This window comes from Poeciliopsis prolifica, unplaced genomic scaffold (assembly GCF_027474105.1).
Source record: "Poeciliopsis prolifica strain line A6 unplaced genomic scaffold, Auburn_PproV2 SCAFFOLD024, whole genome shotgun sequence".
NCBI lineage: Eukaryota > Metazoa > Chordata > Actinopteri > Cyprinodontiformes > Poeciliidae > Poeciliopsis > Poeciliopsis prolifica.
The window spans coordinates 7,452,117-7,469,828 of NW_026562399.1; the positions used below are offsets into that span (position 1 = coordinate 7,452,117).

The following is a 17,712-nucleotide window of genomic DNA, read 5'->3' on the forward strand; positions in this document are numbered from 1 at the left end:
GGCTGTTTTTGGGGTTTTTTGCCTTGTCTGTCTGCTGTTGGAAGACATTTGACCTTCTGACTCTGATCCTGCCTCTAGACTTCTGTTTACTGGATTTTCTTTGCCCGAAACCTTCCCGTGCATGATCCCGGGTCGTTTGGTTGATGGCTCTTGTGCGGGTAGTCTGTCTGTCCCCTGACCCCCTAGGCCTCCCACCGTCCATGCACCTAACCCCCGCCTGCCCTCTCAGTTTTTCCTCACCCTGTTGAGTTTCTTCAACACCAATCCTTTGTAATAAAACTTTCGATTAACCGCCTACTTGTTTTGGCTGATTTTTTTTTTTTTTTTTTTTTTTTTTTATTTTTTTTGCTTTAACGTTACAAATGTTGTTGCTGTCCAGTGCAGCTGTGTGTCCATCCGCCTCGAGCTCCCGAGTGAAAGGAGCTGAGCTCGCGCATTGCTCGCGCACGGCGCGCGCTACGATGGGACGACAGACCCGTTAGTGCCCTCCGCTTCCTCCTCTTCCATCATGGCTCCCTCGATAGACAGGCAGGGATACTGGGGGCGGCCGACCTCGACGCTGGAATGGTGCGAGGAGAATTACGTCGTCTCCTTCTACATCGCGGAGTTCTGTGAGTAACACGTTTCTGCCTCTTTGACCGAAAACGGCTCGTTTTGAAGACGCTTCTCGGCGGCGAGAGTCGTACCGGACACGTACAGCGATAACGTAATAACGTAAACACCGAGACCGGGCATGTACGGCTACCACAACTGGAACAATTATTGAAATGCCGCGTTAATTTGGGCTCTGTTTATATGCTAAGTGTTAGCATGTACGGCACCTGACCTGCCATAACAACTGTATGGTAACAAGGGAAACGGTGAACCTGCTCGCTGAAGATCGATTCGTGCAGTGCGGCGACGGCAGGGGAATGTAATCATTAGCAAAACGCTAAAACGTTTACCTTTGTCACAGCAGCTGTGTTGTATTTCAGCCAGAGGTGGTCCTAGGCATCTGGAGTCCTGGGCGAAACTAGCCCCCCTGTTCCCCTCCATGCTCTTTTTCTTTATTTTTTTAAAATATATATATTTACTTGAACATATTTAAAGTCTAATTGAATTTTATTCCTACAATTACACCTTATTTGTAAATTGATATATATATGTAAAATCTAGCCATTTTATTAAAAAGAATAAAAATTTTGGGACTTTTGACCTATAGCCCCGTTTGCAGTTTGTGGGGATGCGTTTGGTAAACTAATGCTAATAAATGTTTCAACCTCAAAGGTTTAAACTCCTACTTGGTTTCGGCATTACGGGCTTCATGTCCACGTGAAGTTCTGGTTTGAAAAAAAAAAGTGTACGCCACGTAATTCTAAGGTTTCATGTGTTTTGTACATGTGCTTTAAAATGTATTTAATGTATTTTTTTAGGGATTTTTTTTCATTCTCTATTTTTAAACATGTAGTGTGGCTTAACAGAAAATTGCTATAAGTATATCTTTGTAAAAAGACATTTGTAGGTAAGTGAGACATATAAAATAAAAAAAATATTACCGCATTTAAGTGCAGCGGACGTCTGTATATTCACGATTCGGTACCCGCAGATGTATCTATTCGCAGATATGTCCTTACTAATTAGTTTTAAAAACGGTGCAGTTCCATCATTTCACTATCCAGTGACACTGATTGGTACCCTCCAGTTCAGTAACTGGCAGAAGCTAAGCTAAAGTTTGTTGACGAGGAGCGAAGAGAAAGTAAGGCAGAAATTAGCATTGGCCACTACAGCTCAAACAGAGCAGATGGTTCATGAATTAAATGTATTATGTGTTTGTTAGGTAATTCCTTGGGCTCAATGTCTTAACCTGCCTCTGGTTTTAAGTTGGTTGTCGATTATCAAGGTGCGGGATTCTCAGTCGCATCTTGAAAGCTGATAAAACATTCCTTCAGCTCTGTTTGAGTCTTCTTGTTTGGTCTAACGCTAAAAACTGGTTCCTCGAGCGCCATTATCTAAGGTGTAAACAGTGGTTCTATCATTTAAACAGCTGCCTTGTCAGCAGGGCGATGCAACGATCTGGCAAAAGCTGCACTTTTACTCACAGGCACACACATCTCAGCAGCATTCAACATCAGAGGGATCATTTATTTAAATAGCACTCGTCAATGCGTGTAACGCGTGTGAGAATAAAGAAGGGGAAAATACTTAGTTAAAATGGGCAGAGTTGATACGTTTATCCAAATAAACTGGCTTATATCTGCCTAAAGCTACAACCTTTTTCAGAGAGAAATCAGGCCAGCTGAGTCAAGTCAGACCTCCCTTTGTAGCGACAATTAGCAGAATATCACTGACAGGTTTTCTAAACCTTTACAACAACACACCTGCTGAATACCAACAGTTGAGGCTTTTTGTTTGCATAAATAACACACCACCACCTCTGACCCCACGCAGGTGGTGGCTGTCAGCTGCAGGAGAAGGGCTTGGCTTTTAATCGACCCTTATTCAGATTTCAGTGGCCGGAATGCGGCTTTGTTCCTGGAGCGGCCGGAACATGCAGCCCACATCTGAGGCGTCACTTTAGTGGATTATCTGTGTGACGGCAGAGCGGAGCGTGGCCGCCGTGAGCGACATCGCAGCGCACATGCCATTCAGATATTTGCACTTGTCGTTGAAATTTTTGAACAGCGCACCCACAGCGCGCTCAGGGTTTGTTTGCCTTTATTATTCGTTGCCTGAGTGCATGCATGCATTTTAAAATGGCACATGCCTTAACTTTTATTTTCAAATTCAGGGTCATCTCTGATTGTTTCCATGATCGGCGTCTCTCAGTGCACCACTTTTCTCATTTCTTGAATTTTTCAATTTGGTTACAAAGTGAAACAAACACTTTGTAACCAAGGACTTTTTTATTTCGCTCCCACTTTAACAAATGACGATTTAAAGTTGTTTTCCGCATTGATTCCTCGTAAGGAAATGTTACATTAATGCAATAAATAATGTATTTTAGTTGGAGTTATTTAAGTCTTATCAGGCTGTCTTAGTTTATAAAAGCTAGCTGACCCAAACGGCATGTACAGTGAAAATAAGTGTGAATACTGTGTCAAACAAACTTCAATATATGGAGAATTAATTTGATTAATGGAGCGCTGTTACAAATTACTTCTATTAGTGATCACATTTAACTATTTCAGATCGTTGAGCAAAATTTTCTATCAAAGATAACCTGAAAAAATCTAAAACACACTTTTAAAATGATGACTTAAATTTTGAAGACGGATTGCTCCTCTCAGTGAATCATAATTTAATTGTAATTAAACATTAAAAAAACAAACACAACTAAGTTCCATTTCACCAATTATTCCCTGATTATTTCTACACCTCTATGTCATTCTCTTATGCAAAGATAAAAACCAAACCGGATGATATCCTCAGTCTGGAATTAGGTCTGCAAAGTTCTTCCAAAGACTTTGGGGTTTCAGTGAGATCAAGTATTTACACACAGGGAGAACAGGTGGAGCTGGGGGCCGCTAACGCTTCCTTGTGGTACCAAAATCACTGAAGGCTCATCAACGACTCAACCAGGAAGCCACAGAAAACCCAGAACAACATCCAAAGCAGGGCTTCCCAACCTGTTGTTAATATAGAACTTTTTCAGAAAATAATGGTCGCCTTGTTCCTTGCACTTCCGCACACTTCAGTGTTGAGCAGCTTATCCAGGCTTGCTCTAATTGCTACAATGAGCTGAATTGTACAACTTGCCTTTTTGCCATTATCCTGCTAGACGAGACTTAATTCCCTCCTAAGTCACGTGGCAACCCTGAGCACATATAGAGTAGTTTTCTAGTTTTTTATTTGTCTGCTAAGTTCAATTCCGGGTGTGAAGGTTTGTGGACAACGTCCCGTAAATTCTGCTCTCCAGCAGACAATCCTTAAGGAGAATGTCCTGCCATCAGTTTTTGACCATACGCTTATCATTGCAAAAGGATAATAATCTGAAGCACATTAGCAAAAACAAACAAAGCACAACTGAGCGATATTGCTAAAAATAAAATATCCAAATTTGATCTCCTATTTAAATCTAATTTTCTTGCTCGTTTTTATTTTTTATTTTTTGAAAAAAGTACAAAATACAGAAAATATCTTGGCTTTTAAACTGGCGTCTGTTTCTGTCCTTCCTTCTGTGAGTTGACCTGAACACAAAGTTGTAATAAATAGACGCTGTCAAAAAAGAAAGATGGTGGTTCTTGGGTGGGCTAGTATCACTCTGAGCTGTGGAAACCCAAGGAGTTCATTGTTGAAAAAACAAAATCCAGATATTCCAAATTTTATATCCTCACAAACAGAAAATTTGATTAATTGATAAAATCAATTTATCGCTCATGTCAAAGTCTGGAATAAATCTAAATGCATTGCTGTGGTGTTGTTTGTGTTTTATATTTGTTAGGTGCTTTTTATCGGAAATGTGAATTTGTTTGATGTGAAATATTTAACTGACAACAAAAGCAGCAAAAGAGAAATCGTCTATTACTCAGCACTGCAGATGATACATTTCTACATTTTGTTATAAAAATAAAAACTGAAAATTAATATACTATATATATATATATGTATATGTACTATACTAGTAGTACTTAAGTACTCCTAGTGTATTACAAGCCTGGCGGGCCACCAGGCTTTCCTTGTGCCCCCACCAGGCTAAGCATTGCTTGTTTAAGTCTTTTTAAAATGTTTGCATTTCTAAGGCTTTACAGTTGGTGTTCAGGTGTTTATCTTCCAATCTTTCATTAACACATAATTATCAAGTGATATTTTCAAATTGCCTTGAAACTTTAAACATTTTTTTTAACTCAAAAACATGACAAACTGCTGGATGAATGACTGCCATGTGCTGCAAAATCAAACACACCCATTGTCCCACTTAGGCCTGGACTGTGAAGCAAGTTCAACAAATGACGGTTCGTTATCTGACTGCTGTAAGCCTAATAAAAGCAACCCTCCTGAGTTGACCCAGGAAGGTGACTGCTTTGCCAACTCAGCAACTAGTTGTGTTCCCACTGAAAGGCAGCAGAGGCCCATTCTGGAGCGCTGAGGCTTGAATCAGTGGATTCTGCAGGAAATTTGAACAGATAAACATTGGAGAGACCGATGCCGCTTATAACGCAGCATTACCGTTTCATGCAGTGTTACAGAGCCATAAAAACTTTATCTGTTTAGTCGTAGAAGCAAGGACAATTTGCTCCTTAATGAGCCTCTGCTGTAGATAAACAGTTTGTTCTGATGGTGCGCCTGAGTTTTACTCGGGTTGTTGTTGCCTTGTCCGACCGGTGGACTTTTGATAACGTCATCTAGTGGCGTCTGTTTTCATCTGCAGATGTTCATCATGAGCCACATGTTTATGTTCACCGCAAGAACACAAAAGCTTTCCAAGTAATTCTGGTTTGGTCTCCAGTGCAAATATCTTAGTTCGCTTGAAATAAGATGAAACTAACTTATAGATAACTTTTTGTCAAGATAGAGGAGCTTCTTTTGAGTCAGTGATTGCTTAATATTGATGAGAAAGTACTTGTTAACTTTTTCACTTGTATCATGGGAAAAATATCTTGTTATAAGTGAAAAAACGTGCTAATTGAACAAGTACATTTTTGTCAATATTAAGGATTTACTCAAAGAAACTGTTAAGAAATTACTTTTTCTCCTGAAAAAGCTTCTTGAATGTTAGTTTTGTCTTGAGATATTTGCAGTAGAGACAAAACCAAAAATAACTGCCATGTCATCTTTTATCTGAACGTCCACTTAAAAATAAACTTGAGGTTAAAAGAAGTGACAGAAGATGCAAACATTTGGCCAGCTTCAGTCAAATTAGGAATCAACCGGTCAGACCTCAAAGAAAACAGGAACTCTGAACAGACCAGGAAAAGCCTGAACGTGGTGGAAACTTAATTAGTAACTTTGGAAACGGGATTGACCTCCAGGTTACCTCGGTGACACCACGTCCTGTTTTGTACTGCGGTCCCTTTTCAAACCAGCAGGAAGACTTTAGACAAAGCAGCAGTGGAGTACCATGTAGAAGTAGCAGCTCAACAATAGAAGTCGTTGCGGATCCACTGACTTGTTTTCTTCTGTTTGAACAGGGAACACTGTCAGCAACCTGATCATGATTCTTCCTCCCATATATGGAGCCGTCCAGACGTTCCGGGACGGCCTGGAGTTTCGCTATATCTGCTCGTTTCTTGGTCTTTCGGGTGAGGCTGAAGGCCCTCGCGGCCGATACGTCTGCTGCTCACGCCACTCGTACAACAGGAAGTTAAAACGTCTTTTCCCGTTTCTTTCTGTGTGTTCGTGGGACGCAGCCGTCGGTGTCGGCTCCTGGTGCTTCCACATGACGCTGCTGTATGAGATGCAGGTGGGATACGCAGCCGTTTTCATCCTCTCGCACTCCACACATCCACAGACAAGCTTTCCTGTTCTCAATGTCATATTATTAATTATGTTTCTGCTGTTTTGCAGCTGCTGGACGAGTTGCCGATGATTTACAGCACGTGTGTGTTTGTGTACTGTCTGTAAGTGGTTCAGATTTTATTTTATTTATTTTTTTCTTTTGGTGCATTTAAGGTCCTTTACCGATGAGTTGGTTTTGAAAGCTGGCCTGAAATGCTCAGTAACATTATATGTCAGTGAATTATTAGGGTTAGCAATAATTATGCTACTGCTCCAGAAGGAAATGCATAATTTTTAGTCATATATTTAATCAACTTTCCTGGTTGAATATATGTTCTCTAGTTAAATGTTTCTAGTTGTTTCCCTTGTTTTTCTACTGCAATAAAAAAAGGATTTTGTTTAAGTTCATTTTTATTTTTACCAAGGCAGCCAATTTGTCCACGCCTGTATAATGTGACATAGGCTGTAAAAAGACCTGTTGAATCCAATTTCAAGTGAATGCCTCACAGCTCCAGGGAACCACGTTGTTCCAGCCACGTGTGTACTTCATGAACCGCTTTCTCTCAGCGTCGCCTTTTAACGCAGCAGAAGCTAAAAGACGGGACATATTTCTTTTGTTCAGCTACGAGAGCTTCAAGCAAGAGAACAGCATCGGCGTGTTTCCTATTGTGCTGTTGATCATCTTCAGCGCCTCGGTCACATTGGTGAGTGCCTGCCAGAGCTCTAAAAGTTGCTTACTGTAAACATAGTAAACAAAAACAGTCATGTCCTCTCGTTCTTTGTATGTCTTGTTCAGGTGTACCTACAGTGGAAGGAGCCAGTGTTTCACCAGGTGAGGTGTTTATCTGCCTTTGTTTGCTAGCAGGGTGCAGTGTGCTGTAGGTCACCTTTAACTTATGTAAACACTGGACCCGCCCAGACAGCAGGCGCTCTAGATGGTAGATGCTGATTGGTCGGCATCATATACACGGTTCAGTACATTTTTGGTATTCTTCTGTCATAAGAACGTTTTTATTTTTACTTTGTTTTAATTTGTTTGATTTTCTTATGTTTAAGAGCTTCAAAGAGTAGCTACTACAGAACTGGCAGGAGATTTGATTTGATTATCTTCAATGATATAGGGAGATTCAGTCCCTGCATCAATTGCACAACATTAAAACCACCTGTGAATTGATTCTTATTGCAACAATCTGTCATCCAGCAAAATTTGTTGGCGTCGCAGGCCAACTTTGGAGTTGTTGTAAACATGTAGACAGTCCACTATTTGAGTCCACTATTTGAGTTGCCCCTGTTGGGATTGCCCCTGTCCTCTAGGAGTTCACTGGGGTCGTTCTGTATGCACTAGGTTTTTCTATTGAGGTCTCTACTGCTTCTTGTCACTTAAAAAAACAACACTCAACCAATTTTTGGCAATAAACTCATGTTTTTTTAGGGTTTCAAACATTACCTGCTTCAAAAACGTCTGAAATGTGATGTCACAAACGAGCAGGCGCTGCTCCTCTGATCCCAGCGAAGCCCAGCCTGTTATTTGGCAACCCTAGCAGCACTGGTCCATCAACAACAAACCGCACCTGGGCTTCTAGAAAATGCAAGAGTTTTATTTCCACTTGCTGAATTCTTGTTGGGTGTCCAGGAGGCTCCACCTCTGCTTTTCAAAGATGCACGGTTGCATAATAATCTGTTTGCAGTCATTTTCACGTGCGAGCTTAAAGATTGAGTTGGGCGGCATGGCCAGCAGCTAATTTATATTTACATATTGATCTGGTTTTGCTGACGTTTGTAAAAAAAACCTTAAAGCTACTTTTTAAACCTTTGTTCTTATAAATGCAGAAGTAAACAAATTGCTTAGTTTTTCTGCCCTCCAGGACAGGTGATGCACTTTCCTGAACTGGTGTTACTTACATTCCTCCACCAATTAGTCTGCAGGATATTTTTTTACCCGCTCAGCAGAAGTGAAACTGCTGACGCTTCCGTGTTTCTGTAAAACCTCGCTTTCAGCAAGCCAAATGAAAACACACTTTTCTTGGCGTCACTCTTTAAACTGTGGCAAACATTTGCTTATGGACTATTTAAGATATAAGTCTGGATGCTCTTTTCAGGTCATGTATGGTGTCCTGGTAGCTTGCCTGGTGATGCGCTCTGTCTTCATTGTTACATGGTAAGGATCAACAGTCGTGTGAAGGCAACAGTTGAGACGTATTGAATGAAGCGGCGTCCTGATGACAGGCTGTTCGGCCCTGTGTTTTCAGGGTGTACCCGTGGCTCAGGGGCCTGTGTTACACCTCTTTAGGGATCTTCATGTTAGGATTCCTGCTGTGGAACATCGACAACATTTTCTGCGACTCTTTAAGGTGAGCAGGAAGGAAGAAGGTAAGCGATGTTAGAGTTTTAGAAATGTCATATTGATAGTAAAAAAGAAGACGAGTGAAGTAGCACAGATTTCATCAAAATGATCACTTGGATTTATAATTTTTATTTTTCTTGTATTGAAAAATATCCAAGAATTGTAGACATTTTTAAGATTATAAATTAAACTGAGTAAAATTCTTTTGGATGTATTTGTTGATCAAAGCAGAAAATAAAATTGCCTGAAAGTCGTTTTTTTTTTTTTTTTTCTTTTCCTAACCCAGAGCCAGTAGACAAGTGCTGCCCCCTGGTGTTGGAGTGGTGACACAGTTCCATGCTTGGTGGCACATTTTCACAGGTCTTGGCTCCTACCTGCACGTTCTCTTCAGGTGAGATCCTCAGTCTGTCAGCAAAGTGCTCGGTTATGATGACTTACGATGCCTGCATCCCTCCAGCTTGCAGATCAGATCCACCTACCTCAAGCATAGACCAAAAGTCAAGGTACGCCCGTATTGTTACTTTTATGGGACGATCTTTTAAAAAATTATGAAATGTTTATAGCTCGAAACTCTTGAATCCTCACCTGTTGCCTGGTGTTCCCTTCATTCAGTTTCTGTGTGGCGTCTGGCCCACTTTGCACATCGAACCACAGAAGACGAGCTGAAGTGAGAAGATGAGGAGCAACTTAAGGACGGTGACTGCCGAACCGGGCGCTATTGGCAGAAACCTGCCTGGTGTCACCTTGCTACTGCTGGGAACTTGGCCCACAGGCAAGCAGCTGGTGCACCACAGGGCACCAACTTAGGGGCCATTTGGTTCTGAGCTGTGGAAAATGACTAAGCAAAGTATAACACTGAATTATTTCAAGAAACTGAAGATTCTTTCCATTGATTATAATTGATTAGATTAGTATGTTTAAGGAGATAGGCACCAGTACCCCTTCGAACCCCACTTGGGTCAAGGGTGTGCAGAAAATGGATGGATGGATAGCATGTTTAAGTTATTTTTAAGTGGGTAGTTTCTTTTTTTTTCCCCTCTTCTACCATTTTCAGTGAGTGAGTGATGCAGCCTGCCATTATATAAGGAGTTATAAAAGTGTTGTTGTAAAATTAGTTGAACAGCTGTAATTAATTCAGTTTATGACCAATCAAGTACATAATCAAATATGAGCCAGCATATATTTATGGCCCCATTCAGACGAGAAAGTATCATTGCTTAGGCTTAGTTTCTTAAGAAGCTAAATCAGTTCGTTGTGTAGTTTTTGAAAAAAATCAAATAAAACAAACTTAGAGTGGAAGTGACCGTGTTTTGATCTAATGAGGAAAGTAAAAATGCAAATTTTACTTGAATTGTCCACAAAATGACATGCCATAACTGGAATTCAGATGCAGTTTTTTTTTCTTCTTTTCTTTTTTATCCTAATTAACTTTATTGCCAAAGTTGCACATGTTCGCTTGTATTTAGTTGTCATCCAGTGTGTGAAATGTATTACTGGTTTACCTTGAAATGTTTTAATGAAAGCTTGTAACACTGAATCTGTTGACCGTTACTGGTGCTGGAGTGAGAGGCATTTTCCTCTCAACTACTGCTGCACACTGGCAGTCAGCAGGCTGAAAAGAGGCTCATAAACTGTATTCTTACTTGATGAAAGGAGAAATGGAAACAATAACGTATAGCTACATACAGTTGCGTATTAATTTGGTATGTTTGCTCCCAATACCAAACCAATCGTTTAATAACGATCGGCAGATTCTGACGACACGTCACCCAAAATGTGCAGTTTTATCACTTCTCAGTAGCAAATTTATTCCATTTTGATATGTCTTGTCGATTATTTCCATCTGCTGACAGAGACAGACAGGAAGTTACTACAGCCTCTCTGTCTGTGAATATTAATATAGACAGAAAACCCAGATCTGATGAACAGGTTAGAGGATGCAAACTATGTTGCTGCACATTACCTGCATCACATTCCTGGAGGTGCAGCTGGCATAAAATTCTTCAGGAACTCCAAAAACAGTAATTTTTAACACTGCCATGATCAGGAATATGGAATATCTGGAACATCCCTTGTGGAAAATGAATGAGGTGCAGTAATTCAGCAGGAAAAGAGCTAATTTTTCATTAGCAATGAGATCAAGTTTTGCATTTTACTCACTTTATATCAATAAACTCAAAAGTTTTTATACAGTTTAACTTTGGCCTGTGCTTAGTTACTAAGATTTCTCTTTCATCACAAGCCTGAGCAGCATTCACTAAAAGAGAGACAGAATGCATCACTTTTAACATCACAGACTGTGCTGCATTTTATTTCAAACATTTATTGCACTCTTTTCTGTTATTTATTGCTTTTAGTCATCACATAGCTCAGCCAGATGACTGCACAGAGGAGTACGAGTAGTTCGCGATTCGAACACTGGATGGCGCACCTTTCCAGCTCATGCGGTCTAAAACCTTCCTACTGTAGAACCGCGGGAATCTTTGCTTCTGCTTTCATGTCTCAGATGAAGTGTTCAATGAAGGGCTTTTGTGTTTTTTGTTTTTTTTTGGTACTGTGAAGCGGTGCAGACGCATTAGCCTCAAAAACCTGCACAAGCTTGAAGCGAGCGAGTATCTGGAATATGCACATTTCAGCCATTAGGATCTGCGTTTGTGTAATCTGAGGCAGCACACGACACATCACTTCGTTCTTAGTAATACACAATGTAGTTGGGGTTTTTTCAGTGTACAAGCCCAGTGTTAAACATCCACAAGCACAATATATGAAACATAAGTATTAGCCTCCTCCAGGGGTCTTTGTGAATCTCTGTGTTATCTCGAAGTCACTGCTCATCAGTAAGAACTGAGCAGATCTCAAAGCGGGTGCCTTATTGCTATCACTGCAGTGTAACCCAAGTTGCCTTGACATTTGTGAGAAACTTCTCATTTCATCCAATGCATTCGCCCTCTGGTGATTAGCCACCGGCGCTTCAGAAGGACCAACGTTCGCGGCTTTAGGGTTAGGGGTTAGGTTTAGGTTAGGGTTAGGGTTAGGTTTAGGGTAGGGTTGGGGTAACCCTCTGTGCCTGACTCTTTGGCCTCCCATCCAGGTCACTGTGTGTGGAGCCTCCACTCTGTTCCACGTACATTTTGCCTGTATAAAGATCTCATCCTGTAACATTTTCTGTGTTTATGGCCAGAACGCCAAACTCTGCCAACAGTTTTGTTGTAATTTGATCAGTCTTTGTTGATGTCAAATAAAGAACATTGTGTCAAACTCTTGAAATCCTGTGACTCAAGTTGTTGGGAGCCTTGCAGGGGATATTGCGATGTTGGTTAGCCAACGTTGGATGTTGGTAGTGACTTCACAGCGGATAGCAGAACACAGGAAGTATTTGCAGAAACTGTTTAAAGCAAAAACATGTCCACTCACAAAGACCGAGGCGAGAGATTACAGCTGGGAAGTAGATGGAAAATTACTCATGGTTCTCAGGTTATTTTTCCAAAGAAGTGATTAGTATGACTTTTATATTTATCCCTCTTAGCCAGTATTATGTAGAGTTGCCAGCTACCAGTTTTGTAGTTTTTTGTCGGATCGAAGCATAAATGTTGAACATAAATTGCCACAGGTTCTCGGTTCGATATTCTAACACGCATGTAAACGTGCCTTGCTCTAGAGCGAAACGCACGCGTCCCCTTAATGGCTTGTGGCTAACTTTAATCAAACTTGATGAGACGTTTTCTCTCTACTCTCTTTGTGACACTTTTCCATGAAAGCCAGATTTGCGTCTCGCACAAAAATCCCAATAAAGCGAAGTTTGTGTTTGAGACAGAATATAACCCAAGCAAAAGCGGCAGTAGCCGTTTTCCTTCAAACCTTTATCTGTATTCTGCTAATATTGAAAAAAACATAATTGTTGCGTTTCTATTAAATAAAGAAATTAAAATTACACGTGAAGAGGCTTGTTATAAGACAAGACAAATCATGACAGTGATGGATGTAAACATTTAACGGTCATAATTCACTCAGTGCAGCATTCATCGTCTGTCAGATTATCACATTATCCAGGCGTTGCAGTGACTTATATTTGGGAGTGCTTGATAATCGCGGTTTAGAGAAAATTGTATTCTCCACAACCACACCAAAACATTTATTTTAATACTATCAATTTGCCCAAATGTTATTCTTAATGGAAACACAGTGACTGTTTGTCCTCTTGTTTTGACCTGCCTGCCTCTCTGGCAGTCCAGATCTCATTTTGCTGCTTTAGTCATCGAGTCCTTTCATCGATCCAGCCACTGCCCACAATCTCTTGAGATCGAATGAGTGGAGCAATGACCTTGTGTCAGAGCTGATGCGACATCTGGTCCTTGCTAATAATACGGCCATCTAGACGGATTCATTAGAAGTCAGTAGGGAGTTCCAGTTAAACTCACCTTTTCTGAAAAATGAGCAGCAAACGCACGGTGGTGTGTGCACCGCAAGACGCGCCGATCGGATGCGGTTTGACTTCTGAGCTGCATTCAGTCAATGGTCAGGTCAGGCAACGTTTCTCAAGGTAACGGTTCAAACGCCAAGTTGATTTTAATGTTGGATGAAATGGGGGGAGACCTGCCATTTGCTGACCCTGGAACACGACACACGGCATTCAGAGGGCACAGCGGCTACTGCTGGCAAAGCTCCAAGCGTTTCAAGGGGAACAAGCACAGGCAGAGTAGTTACAGCAGCCACACGCTTCAGCACATTCCTCCGGCCGTAAACTGTGTTGTGTAAAAGAAAAAAAAAAGGATGCCCATTCCAGGAATACAGCTTGAATCAGAAACCCCACAGACTGTCACACCAGACGGGTCTCAGAATGACAGCACATTGTCTTTTGATTGATGGATTCAAGTTTTTCTGAGATTTGCTCTATTTTAATGTTTGACAGTTTTTGTGTTTAACACCAACTCTGAACCTTCACTCATGGAAGTGAGTGAGCTTTGGAAATCAAATCACATTCGTCAATCAAGCTTTGACGAATGTGTTTTAATTATGCAAACATAACGTCTTTTTTCCGTCTGAATGCATGATGTATGATGGTAGTTTTATCTATTTAAATAGTTTGTTTACATTCAAAGTCTGTTTTCCCAAAAAATGAATCAACCAATTTGACTTATTGGCTGTTGAACATAGCATGGCTTGCGTGTTTCCCAAGCTCCATTCTGATTGGCTGATCAGGTCCTCCTGACGACTTCTCCCATGAGTTCCTGAGGCTGAATCCTCAGGTTTTCGAACCGAGAAGCTGCCTGGACACCCAGCAGATTAAACCAGGGGAACCCAAATGGTCCTCAGACAGAAGGAGCCACAGCTGGAGCCAAAGCTGACCTAGCGTTCAGTTCGCAGAGTGACAAAGTGTCAGAACTGGATCAAAAATACAGACTGGTTCTGAGAAAGTACTAACTACCAAAATGCATTGACTCGCATTGTAAAGATTCTGTTGTAAGATGCCAAAGCATGACAGGTGGCGTAGAATGTATTTTTTCCTCCACCAAACTTTCCGCCCTTTAGTATTTGTGTAGAAAAGCAAGCCGTCATTTATTAGCTTTTGCGCGTGTGCCTCTTTTTATATGTGAAAATGACTTAGTCAGTCAACCTCAGTGTATTTACTAAAAGCTACATGCTTTCTGACTCGCTCTCTCCACCAAATCTTTGCTTTTCGTTCTAATACCGACGAATCTTTCTGAATGTCCTTCCTCCTGTAAATCTGATGGGGTTCGCTTCGCCGAGCTGAGATTTCAGCCCAGGTTTGCTATGAAACTGTTTATGCCCATCATATCAGCCGTCCAGAAATATCATTAGAGTGTAACAACAAGACACATTCGAGGAATTTTCACTCGTCATCCATCCGCTGAGCCTCATTCTCAGAATGTTATTATCTCTCTTGTTTTGGCCCGAAGGGAGCTGGGGAAAATTTTGTGACTCAGTGTCAGGATGTGTGTCCTGATGGAAGCGTTTTGTTTTTTTTGTTTGTTTTTTGTTTCTCCCCCCCGTCCCCTCCCCCTCGGGTGACTTACTGTACTTTACTCAGAACCGGTGCCAGCACCTGCATGACGAGCGTGTTCAGGAACATAAAGAGCGTAGGAGTCGCTTAGGTCGGCATCTTACACACACACACACGCACGCGCACACACACACACACACACACGCACACACACACACACACACGCACACACACACACGTAGTTAGATCAATCTGGGTGAGACCTCTCCAATGACTCATGTTGGGAATCCCTGCCTTTCAGCTGAAGGAAAACGCTGCAGTTTGCGTCCATGCAGCTGACACACTCTTTCCGAGGTGCCGCCTGCCGGTCCGTCGACGGATCGCCGATCTGGATCCGTTCGTAGGACTCACTGCTAACGGGAAAATTCAATTGTCGTGTTTTTCCTTTTGTTTTTCTCCGTTTAAGCATCTATTGTTGGACGTTGCAGTACGTTACGTGCTTTTTGTCAACTGCGTCTCTCAAAAGGCAAGGCGTGCCTTGCGTCACACCTTTATACACTCAAATAAAAGTTTGAGTCAGAGCCTAAAGTCCGACCCTCATTCTGCGCCATTAGAGAATCGATCGATACCGGCATGATAAGAGCGATACTCTTTATTTAAAGTGGTATCTGTTAGTCCTTCCATGACTGTCATTTCCTCTCAGAGTTCATGTCGGAATTGAAAAGCCAAAACTTCATAGAGTCAATGTTTTCAGTTTGAGATCAGGATTTCACACCTCTGTAATGTTTGCACTAGAAAGTGTCTGCTTTCTTTCAAACAAGAGCTGCTCAATTCCACCATGAGGAAAGTTTTTTTTTTTTTTTGTCTTGTGTAAAGATAAATACCTCAAACTTGTTATGTGAATAAAACTGAATTTCAACCATTGAAGGAAAGGAGTTCTCCTACTTATTTAAGTTGACTCACCAAATTATAAACAATTCAGCGATGATTCTTTTTAATTTTTTTAAGTATTTGTATCATTTTTAGCAATACTGCCCATGTATTTACTTGGTATCGCATCGATACCGAAATTATTCTATATCCTGACGTCCCACATTACGTCCATCCAAATCACATGATTCTTAATTCAGATTTTTATACATATACATACCTTTTAATACTTATGTTTGCGTGAACCGACATGCCTCGTTGTCTCTTTGCTCCACCTGAATTTCCCCTCGATTCTACCATTTGCCACAGAAAAGAACAAACTTGCATCACTGTGGCAGCAGAAGGGATCGGGACGTGGTTTCCTGTTTAAACCTTGCGGCTACACGCTGCCCGCACTAAACAGCCGGCTCATCATGGGATGTCTATGAGTGGCCTTGCTGTCGTTTTAAAAGCCAAATAAACCAAACTCAAACAGCTGCGGAGCAGTTGAACGGACACACCAGACTGCTAGGTTCTGGTTTTGCATGCAGAGTTAAGCGTGCAGTCAGTACTGTAAAGTCATAATGTTAATGAAGAGTGAGGCTTCCTTCGATGGCAAGCTGTGGCAAGTTTAACTTAACTCATAAAACACAAGAGGATAAGGTCGTGAACTTTCACTCTCCTGTATTTGGGTTGTTTTAGTATTTTTCTGGTTTTGTAGTTTTGCTCGTATTATTTCTCTCTGTCGTTTTGAGCTTTGCATGCTCTCACTTTTTCTGTTACTATTTGCCCTGCGATTCCTCTGATTCTCCTTCACACTTGCGACCCGGTCCGATCGGCCAGCTGAACCAAGCGTCCAGAGTTCTGGCAGCTCGATCCAGAGCCATCCGGTTCCGGCATGTGGGAGCCCAGCTCCATCTCCGTGGGATAACCACAGATGAGACCAAGTACTTTCATGCAAGGGTGTAAATCTCCTCTCGTTATGGGGGCGTCGGCAAAGTTCAGTGTGCTTCAGAAAGTTTTTAAACCACATTTAGGCTGCAGGACCAAAAATGACCAGTAATGCACATCAAATGTGTTTTTCCAAGTAAGCAAACTATTGAGAAGTAAAACTAAAATTCAAATGTTGCTTCGATACGAGTTCTGTTCAGTCTGATCCAGTCTTCGCTCTGAGGCGTCTCCGGTTCCTTCGTCCTTTCCATCGGAGCCGGTCCGGCGGCAGGGTGTCCTCCAAGGTCTGATTGGGGCCGGGGAGGCCTGGGCTTGTCTCTTTTCGTCCACAGGGGGGCGTCCAGAGCAGGGGACGCAGAAGCAGTTCTGCTTCTGCGTCCCCTGCTACTACTAATGTACCCACTACTACTGTTGTTTCCTCCGCTGTTAAATCCAGCGTTTTAGTTGGATCTTTCCATCGCGGAATAAATGGTAAAAGCAAAGGCGAAATATTTATTTTATTAACGTTGTCTTACTGATAATCTTTTATGGGCTGTCTGTGGTGTGCTGACATTTATCAGCTATCAGTTTGTCTAAAAATGCATCATCAATACCAAGAGTTTTGCTACTTGTACGCATGTGAAGTAGAGGAAGTCTTGCCGCTGTTGAGTAACGGCAACTAAAGGAGCTTTTTGCAGCTGCTGTAAAGAAAATAAAAAACAAGGGATGAAAAAAAGAGATAACAATTTGCATTTTAATTATTTGGAGTGCGGTGGAAGGAGGCGGTTGCCCAGGGCACCATTCCTGCAAAAACCTTTACATGCAAAAAAAAATAAATAAATAAGTAAGACACATGACTTCTTCAGCTCTTTGCCACAAACTCCAAATGGAGATCATCTCTCTTATCTCGCGTAGTCGTTACATTTGTAGAATTTCAAATGGAACCTCTGCAGGATCCTTGTTGTCTTCCTCAACAGTGAGCACAGTAGAGTTTTCTGCTGCAGGTGTCCCCCATGCAGGTTAAGGCAGCTCTGCGGCTCCCTTGAACCTCGGTGGAGATAAGGGTGGCTGGAAACAGTCAGGAATGTTGATGAAGTATATGAAGCTCAGAATGAGCCCGGGTGGCTCTCATATAAAAGTCAGAGGCGTGGGG

The 17,712-nt window shown here is 41.6% G+C and overlaps 1 protein-coding gene across 1 annotated transcript; it reads left to right on the forward strand.

Moving 5' to 3' along the window:
• Positions 1-432: 432 nt before the first annotated feature.
• Positions 433-12,025, forward strand: acer3 (alkaline ceramidase 3). The gene is made up of 11 exons (XM_055046678.1): positions 433-611; positions 6,108-6,218; positions 6,327-6,379; positions 6,484-6,536; positions 7,037-7,118; positions 7,211-7,246; positions 8,514-8,572; positions 8,664-8,765; positions 9,045-9,149; positions 9,216-9,261; positions 9,371-12,025. Exons 1-11 carry the CDS (start codon positions 509-511, stop codon positions 9,422-9,424), a joined length of 804 nt encoding a protein of 267 aa, XP_054902653.1. The 5' UTR covers positions 433-508; the 3' UTR covers positions 9,425-12,025.
• The last annotated feature ends 5,687 nt before the right edge of the window (positions 12,026-17,712 follow it).